The sequence below is a fragment of the Salvelinus sp. IW2-2015 genome, unplaced genomic scaffold (assembly GCF_002910315.2).
Source record: "Salvelinus sp. IW2-2015 unplaced genomic scaffold, ASM291031v2 Un_scaffold2182, whole genome shotgun sequence".
In the NCBI taxonomy this organism is placed as follows: domain Eukaryota; kingdom Metazoa; phylum Chordata; class Actinopteri; order Salmoniformes; family Salmonidae; genus Salvelinus; species Salvelinus sp. IW2-2015.
This window is the reverse complement of record NW_019943512.1, coordinates 113,843-123,500: the sequence shown is the minus strand read 5'-3', so window position 1 is coordinate 123,500 and position 9,658 is coordinate 113,843. Positions and strand designations below refer to the sequence as shown.

At 43.0% G+C, this 9,658-nt stretch overlaps 1 protein-coding gene across 1 annotated transcript in view; it reads right to left on the bottom strand.

Annotated features, from left to right (window-relative positions):
- Positions 1-839: 839 nt before the first annotated feature.
- Positions 840-9,658, bottom strand: part of LOC112073188 (copper-transporting ATPase 1-like) — a 42,162-nt gene continuing 33,343 nt past the window's right edge. Inside the window, 8 exon segments of the mRNA XM_070440065.1 lie at positions 840-946; positions 1,110-1,356; positions 2,853-3,056; positions 4,100-4,242; positions 6,676-6,697; positions 6,700-6,738; positions 6,740-6,925; positions 8,242-8,424. Of these exon segments, the coding sequence (XP_070296166.1) occupies positions 840-946; positions 1,110-1,356; positions 2,853-3,056; positions 4,100-4,242; positions 6,676-6,697; positions 6,700-6,738; positions 6,740-6,925; positions 8,242-8,424 (1,131 nt within the window).

The following is a 9,658-nucleotide window of genomic DNA, read 5'->3' as shown; positions in this document are numbered from 1 at the left end:
TGTCCACCCACGGTGTTCAGAATAATTAACCTGATCATAGGGTTCGTCTCCACCCCACGGCTGGTTTCACGAAAACTGTTACCCTGATTACGAGGCGAGTTCCTCCATACCCACACGTTGTTCCCAAATAGTATTAATCCTGAATACTATTAGCGGCGTCCACCACGGTCGCTCCAGGAACTGCCAATAATTAACCTCCCGATCTAGGCGACTTCCACCACCACCAACGCGGTGCTTCTAGATATACATTTAACCTGATTAGTGCCTTACCACGGCGTGTCCTCAAGAATTGCACAGGGAAATCACATTTCTACGATTATGTAATTCATTTAAGACAGCATCAACAAATATTGAGCGAATGTGATTTGAGATTGCAACCAGATGGTACTGCGTCCCTTCTTATAACTGAATTTTCCAAACAGGATGCGTTCCGTACTATATCCTGGAAATGTCCAACACAGGGCAAATGCAGTTCCTCTCCATTTAACTGATAAGATTTCCAGAACAGGATGCCGTCCTTCCCCTTCTTACTGCGACAATTTTCCTAAACAGGACTGCGTTCCCGCTACTTACGTTGAATTCCAACAGCATTGCGTTCCACGTTCTTAAGTGAATTGTCCAACAGAATGCCGCTATCCTTCTTACTGAATTCCAACAGGGATGCGTCCCTTCTATCTGAATTCCAACAGGATGCGTTCCTTCTTACTGAATATCCAAACAGGATGCGTTCCGTTTACTGAATTCCACACAGGCATGCGGTCCCTCCTTACTTCTCACTGAATATCCAACCAGCAGGAGCGGCCACCTTCATGACTGAGCTTCCAACAGGAGCGTTCTTCCTAGCGAATGCCGGGAGACAGATCGTCCTGTGCGTTAGACTGGAGGGATTCGGCAGAGGAGGCGTTCCTTCTTAGCTTGAATTCCAACAGGATGCGTCCCTTCTTTACTGAATTCCAACAGATGCGGTCTTCGTGAGAGCGAGATGTGCGCGAGAGCGAGAGAGTGGCGTTCCTCTTACTGGAATTCCAACAGGATGCGTCGCCTTCTTACGAAGTCCAAGAGGATGCGTCCTTCTTACTGAATTCCACACAGATGCGTCCCCTTCTTACTGGAGTTCTCAAACAGTATGTTGTGTGGCGCGTGGGTGGAGCGTGTGAGAGTGTGCCGAACAGAGCGTCCCTTCTTCTTACTGAATTCCAACAGGATGCGTCCCTTCTTACTGAATTCCAACAGGATGCGTTCCTTCTTACTGAATTCCAACAGGATGCGTTCCTTCTTACCGAATTCCAACAGGATGCGTTCCTTCTTACCGAATTCCAACAGGATGCRTTCCTTCTTACTGATTTCTGATGTGCACTTTAAAGATGTTAGAACAACTGTCAGCCAACAAGACGAGTAACAAACAGCTAAATCACCAGCCTGTCAATCTACTATCCCCCATAGTAGAAACATTTACCTATTTTTGTTGGTCAGCATGTTGTTCTGTGGAGAAATAAATAGCCTATTCCAAACAGACTGGGACAGTTGTGGGACGATAGATCCCAAATTCATACAACCAGTAGGCCTAGACTACATAAATAAAACGCTTAAAAGCAACGAGTCTGATGCAACAGATCAGAACGTTTATATTATCAAAATGTTCATCAACTATTATTTCTTCACATTATAAGCACAGCAATGCACACAAGGCAGTAGGCAACACGCGAATGTGCATTCTATAATGCAGTTAGCAGGAAAACACTGTTGTCAAAAAGGCCCTCTACATGTGAGCGGTTTCATGTGACTGAGAAACTTAGAAAGAAGGGAGATCTAAGGATGCAACAACTAGCCTGGGTTGCTAATATGACTAGGATTGTGCCTTTGGCTACCGGACAATGAAAGAAAGTTGATTTGAAAACCAATAGAACATGAGAGAAAAATGCTACTGGCTTCAATGGCATATGGAAGTCTTTATAAAATCATTTCCTCCATGATATATAATGGTAGGATTTTGGCTAAGCTACTTTGAAGCAAGGTAAGACATACCGGATAATATGAAGTAAAATGTTCAGGTTTCAAACAATTAGGTATATGTTTTCAAAATGTATACTGCTGTCTGCCTACCGTTGTCTATACACTTTAAATGGCAAGCGAGCTTCAATTTGAAAACAAAGGAGAGCCGCACACTCTAGGAGCTCAGATGATAGATGATAGATTCATTTTAGACTACACAAGCTTACAAACAATTACAATGGCACAATAATCACAAGAATGGCTTCAGATCAAAGTCTACGTTGAGACCGAAGGGAACAAGGGTCTTTAAAGCGAGCTTCAATTACCAGTTGACAAATAAACAGGTTTTAACACACATTTGCATTTCCAATTGTTGTGCACTTATAAAAAAGCATGTTTTACTCCAGCAGCAACGAACGGGCTGTTTGAGAAGCTGCAGCAGCTGCTCTCGCTCTGTCTGACAGATTTACGCTCATCATGCTGTGATGAATATGATACACAACRACTAACGAAGCTCCAATTTAATTCTACTAAATTATGCAAATGAACCTATAGACCAATAAGCATGCCCGGTCAAATGTATTTCCATCGATTGGTATTTCCATCAATGAATAGGCTAAAAAGCATCATTTTGCAATGGGATTTTTTTCTTTCGTCCCGGGCAATTAATATTTCATTCATCAGCTATTCATTTTTCATTTCATTTTTTTGGCCAAAAACCAGCTATTACCAGATAACAGAAACCCTGAGACAGACAGACATATTAACATGTATAGATTATCAGACAGACATATTAACATTTAACCAGACAGACAGGTAAACATCCATCCATACACCCAGTCTTGCCCTCTTCTCCTCACCCTGATCAGCACCACGTCAGCTGCCTCTATGGCCACGTCAGAGCCCGTTCCTATGGCGATGCCAACATCTGCCATGGCCAGAGCGGGTGAGTCGTTGACCCCGTCACCCACCATTGCCACCCTCTTCCCTGCCTGCTGCAGCTGCTCTACCATGGCCACCTTGTGGGACGGCAGCAACTCTGCAAACACCTTCCTGATGCCCACCTGGAGGAGACAGAGACGCTAAATGACAGTTCACACCTACAATCAAACCACATTTACACCTTCCTGATTCCACCTGGAGGAGAGATAGACAGCTAAATGACAGTTCACAACCTACAATCAAACCACATTTACACCTTCCTGATTCCCACCTGGAGGAGAGATAGACAGCTAAATGACAGTTACAAGCACAATAAAAACCACATTTACACCTGTCCTGATTCCCACCTGGAGGAGACAGAGACAGCTAAAGACAGTTCACAGCCAATAAACCACATTTTACACCTTCCTGATTCTCACCCTGGAGGAGAAATAGAGACAGCTAAATGACAGTTCACACCGCACAATAAAACCACATTTACACCTTCCTGATTCTCACCTGGAGGAGAAATAGAGACAGCTAAATGACAGTTCAGAAGACCACAATAAAACACATTTACACCTCCTGATTCTCCACCGGAGGAGAATAGAGACAGCTAAATGACAGTTCCACAAGCCACAATAAAACCACATTTATCACCTTCCTGATTCCTCAACCTGGAGGAGAGATAGAGACAGCTACAATGACAGTTCACAAGCACCAATAAACCACATTTACACCTTCCTGATTCTCACCTGGAAGGAGAAATAGAGACAGCTAAATGACAGTTCACAAGCCACAATAAAACCACATTACACCTTCCCTGATTTCTCACCTGGAGGAGAAATAGAGACAGCTAAATGACAGTCAAACAAGCCACAATAAAACCACATTTACACACTTCCTGATTCTCACCTGGAGGAGAAATAGAGACAGACTAATATGATCAGTTCACAAGCACAATAAAACCACATTTACACCTTTCCTGATTCTCACCCTGGAGGAGAGATAGAGACAGCTAAATGACAGTTCACAAAGCCACAAATAAAACCACATTTGGGTTCTTTGCAGAGGCTCTTATCCAGAGTGACTTACAAAACAACATTCCTTTTCATCTTTAAAGAATATCCTGGTTTATATACATACATTCATAACAATCCCAAGCCAATCCAGTCCTGTCCCCTACCTGATCAGCGATGGCCCGTGCTGTCTTGCTGTTGTCTCCAGTCATCAGAATCACCTCCAGACCCATGGCCTGCAGGGTGTGAACCGCTAAACCTGCCTCTGGCTTCACCGTGTCTGCTATGGCTATCATGGCACATAGCAGACCTACGCAGAGAGAGAGGGATAGAGAGAAACAGGAAGAGAGAGGCAGAGATCGAGGAAGAGAGAGGCAGGTAGAGCGAGAGGCAGGAAGAGCGAGAGGCAGGAAGAGCGAGAGGCAGGAAGAGCGAGAGACAGGAAGAGCGAGAGACAGGAAGAGCGAGAGAGCGAGAGAGAGAGAGTGCGAGAGAGAGAGCGAGAGAGGTAGGTGAGAGAGAGAGGGAGGGACCGAGAGAGAGAGGGTGGTTATAGACAGATAGACAATGGTTATAGACAGAGGTGGATTATAGATTCAGCTACACAATGGATTAAATCGTTGGAAACTCCTAAGGATATGTTCCAATATCCATACCAGAATTTAAAATGAAGCAATACACTACCATTCAAAAGTTTGGGGTCACTTAGAAATGTCCTTATTATTGAAAGAAAAGCTAATTTTTTGTCCATTAAAATAACATCAAATTGATCATAAATACAGTATAGACATTGTTAATGTTGTAAATGACTATTGTAGCTGGAAACGGCTGATTTTATATGGAATATCTACATAGGCGTAGATATTTAACTAGAATAGAAAGAGGAGTGGGAGGCCCCGGTGCACAACTGAGCAAGAGGACAAGTACTTTAGAGTGTCTAGTTTGAGAAACAGATGCCTCACAAGTCCTTAAATGGCAAATTCATTAAATAGTACCTGCAAAACACCAGTCTCAACGTCAACAGTGAAGAGGCGACTCCGGGATGCTGGCCTTCTAGGCAGAGTTGCAAAGAAAAAGCCATATCTCAGACTGGCCAATAAAAAGAAAAGATTAAGATGGGCAAAAGAACACAGACACTGGACGGAGGAACTCTGCCTAGAAGGCCAGCATCCCAGAGTCGCTTCTTCACTGTTGACGTTGAGACTGGTGTTTTGCGAGTACTATTTAATGAAGCTGCCAGTTGAGGACTTGTGAGGCTCCAGATACTCAACTAGTCTAAAGAAGGCCAGTTTTATTGCTTCTTTAAATCAGGACAACCATTTTCAGCTTTGCTTAGCCTTCTAAAATGATAAACCGGGATTAGCTAACACAATGTGCCATTGGAACACAGGAGTGATGGTTTCTGATAATGGGCCTCTGCACGCCTATGTAGATATTCCATAAAAAAATCTGCTGTTTCCAGCTACAATAGTCAATTACAACATTAACAATGTCTACACTGTATTTCTGATCAATTTGATGTTATTTTAAATGGACAAAAAATTTGCTTTTCTTTCAAAAACAAGGACATTTCTAAGTGACCCCAAACTTAGAATACACGCCCAATATACACTACCATTCAAAGTGTTATGCTAGTGTTGATAATATATTGGGCGTGTATTCTAGTGTTGATAATATATTGGGCGTATTATGCTGAGTGTTTGATAATATATTGGGGCGTGTATTCTAAGTGTTATGCTAGTGTTGAATAATATACTGGGCGTGTATTCTAGTGTTGATAATAATACCTTGGGTTTCATATTGCTAGTGTTGATAATATATTGGGGCGTTGTATTCTAAGTGTTATGCTAGTGTTGATAATCATATTTGGGCGTGTATATCTACGTGTTATGCTAGTGTTGATAATATATTGGGCGCATATTCTAAGGTGTTATGCTAGCGGTGAAAATATATTGGGCGTGTATTCTAAGTGTTATTCTAAGTGTTGAATAATATACTGGGCGTATATTCTAAGTGTTATGCTAGTGTTGATAATATATTGGGCGTGCATTCTAGTGTGTATAATTATATTGGGCGTGAATTCTAGTGTTGATAATATATTGGGCGTGTATTCTAGTGTTGATAATATATTGGGCGTGCATTCTAGTGTTGATAATATATTGGGCGTGCATTCTGTGTGTTGATAATATATTGGGCCTGCATTTCTAGTGTTGATAATATATTGGGCGTGTATTCTAGTGTTGATAATATATTGGGCGTGCATTCTAGTGTTGATAATATAGTTGGGCGTGTATTCTAGTGTTTTGATAATATATTGGGCGTGCATTCTAGTGTTGATAATATATTGGGCGTGTATTCTAGTGTTGTAATATATTGGGCGTGCATGCTAGTGTTGATAATATATTGGCGTGTATTCTAGTGTTGATAAATATATTGGGGCGTGTATTGCTAAGTGTTATGCTAGTGTTGATAATATATTGGGCGTGTATTCTAAGTGTTATGCTAGTGTTGAAATATATTGGGCGTGCTTCTAGTGTTGAAATATATTGGGCGTGCATTCGAAATGTTATGCTAGTGTTGAAATATTAGAAGTCTACTAGACGGTACTCAAAGCTATTATAATTTTTCTAATACCCATCCAAACTTTGTAGATGTATTAGTGCCTAGGGGTCAAGGACAGTAGAAAATAGGGAGCCACTGTCGTTCTTAATGTGCGTCCTACACACACACACACACAACTCACTGTCGACAGCCACCAGTACAGCAGAGTGCGTCCCCTGCGTTCATGTTCAGCCATGGTCTCGTGCTATATCAGGTCTGATCTCTAGTCCGTTCCTCCTCATCCACTCCCTGTTCCCTATCAACACCGCGTAGGACGCTGTCTGCACCAGGGCTATAGAGGAACACAGAGAGGTTACTGGTTCCCTATCAACACCACGTAGGAGCGTCTGCACCAGGGCTATAGAGGAACACACAGAGAGGTTACTGGTTCCCTATCAACACCGCGTAGGATGCTGTCTGCACCAGGGCTATAGAGGAACACAGAGAGAGGTTACTGGTTCTCTATCAACACCCGTAGGACGCTGTCTGCACCAGGGCTAATAGAGAACACAGAGAGAGGGTTACTGGTTCTCATCAACACCGCGTAGGACGCTGTCTGCACAACCAGGCTATAGAGGAACACAGAGAGGTTACTGGTCCCCGATCAACACCACGTAGGATGCTGTCTGCACCAGGGCTATAGGGAACACACAGGAGGTTACTGGTTGCCCTATCAACAACCACGTGAGGATGCTGTCTGCACCAGGCTAGTAGAGGAACACAGAGAGAGGTTACTGGTGTCTCCATCAACACCATGTAGGATGCTGTCTGCACCAGGGCTATAGAGGAAGCAGAAAGGGAAAAGGGTGAGCTAGAATGTAGGCAGAATGTATAGTATGGCATTTCATCAAATGCATGTGAAAACACAGGGGAATCTTAAGGGCTTATGTTGAGTAATAACTGACCATAAGGGGTAACTCAGGTTGTGTAACTTTATTCCACTTAGACTACATATCCCCATGTACGTCGGAGAGGCGGGGCGCGTCCATGATGAGGGGGTGTATCCTGGCGCTGGTTGCTGCAGTCACTGGATTGGACCAGAATATGCTGTTCCCTGGTTGTTGTCTTCACCGTCCTCGCTGAATGTGTTCTCAGGCAGGGTCCTCTGTGTTAACTGGACTGCAGCGTATACCACAAGCCTAGGTACCCAGTCTGGAACTCAAGCACAACACCACCAGGACTTGCGTGTACCATCTCCTAATACAGGAGACACAGAGACAGATTCGTACACTTTAATCTGCACCCAGCAATGATCGCGATAGGACCCAAATATTTTGGAGGTCTTCCCAGACACTTGCGGATGATGCAACTCACGACACTACACAACCAGCTCTCCTACCTGTCAGGTGTTGGACCTGAGGTTCAGGTGGACGCTTCAGTACGGTGTGATCAGACCTGTTCCAACTGGATAATCAGACACTACAGTACTGTGAGATAGACCCCGCGTACTGAGGAACAGACCCCACCTGTTTGACTTGGATTCAGATCACTGTTGGATATGGATGGAATCAAGACCACCTGTTCATCAGGTAGCACTATGTCATCTGTAATGACGTCACGTTTGAGTTTGGTAATGGAATCAGACCACCTTTGCAGTATGTGATATAGACTCACGGTTGGATACTGGTGAGATACAGTTGGTACTGTATGGAATCAGACCCAGCCTGTTTTAACAGGTAGCTTTTTGGTGAGTGGAATCAGACCCCACCTGTTTACAGTACTTGGTGATGGCAGCTCCCAGCGGGTGTTCACTGTTGTTCTCTGCAGTCCCTACGATGGCCAGCAGACGGGAGCGAGGAAGCCTGTTCCCTTCCACTACAATCTTCACCTGGATGACTTTAGGAGCTCCGTAGGTGATGGTACCCGTCTTATCAAACACCACTGTCTGGATCTGGAAAATACACCGTTTTTTGTAACAAGGTAGGAATAAGGGAAGTATTTGTAAAGCGATTCTCAGATGATTTACAAACATACACTCAGTTAACTTAATAGGGGGCGCTGTTTTCACTTTGGGGAAAAATCGTGCCCAATTTAAACGGCCTCGTACTCTATTCTAGATCATACAATATGCATATTATTATTACTATTGGATAGAAAACACTCTCAAGTTTCTAAAACTGTTTGAATTATATCTGTGAGTAAAACAGAACTCATTTGGCAGCAAACTTCCAGACAGGAAGTGAAAAATCTGAAAACGAGGCTCTGTTTCAGGGCCTGCCTATTGAATTGCCTTATATTTATGGATATGCATGCACTGCATACGCCTTCCACTAGATGYCAACAGGCAGTGGAAGGTGGAATGGGGTGTCTAGCTTGATCTGAGGTCGAACAAGAGCTTTTGGAATGACGTGTCCAGAATTTCCTTTCTCTACCTAGGCGCGGGAAGCACCTCCATATTGTCTTATGATAAGCGTTCGGTATACACGGCTAATATCTCCGGCTATGATTTTATTTGATACATGTGATAATAACATCGTAAAGCAGGTTTTTCAACCGAGTTCTATCAGTTTATTCAACGTTCTTTGCGTCGAGAGAAACTGGGAACGTCATCAACATTGGCTAGCATTGTGGCACGAATTCGACAGGAGAAAAGGACATTCTAAAACCAAACAACGATTTATTCTTGACCAAGGACTCCTTGTACAAGATTCTGATGGAAGCTCAGCAAAAGTAAGAACAATTTATGATGTTATTTCGTATTTCTGTGTAAAATGTTGAGTCCTATTCTCCGCCGTTTTGGCGGGCGCTGTCTCGCTATAACGAAAGCTGTTTGTTATGGTAAAGTTATTATTTTTTTTAAATCTAACACGGTTAGATCTAACACGGTTAAATCTAACACGGTTAATGCGGTTGCATTAAGAACCAGTGTATCTTTCATTTGCTGTCCAACATGTATTTTTTAGTAAAGTTTATGATGAGGTCTTTGGTCAGATTAGGTGAGTGTCCAAAATAGCTCCGGACATTCTGGTGAATCGATGCTACATATTCACAATGTATAACCACGGTTTGCAGCTCTAAATATGCACATTTTCGAACAAAACATAAGTGTATTGTATAACCTGATGTTATAAGACTGTCATCTGATGAAGTTGGTCAAGGTTAGTGATTAATTATATATATTTTGC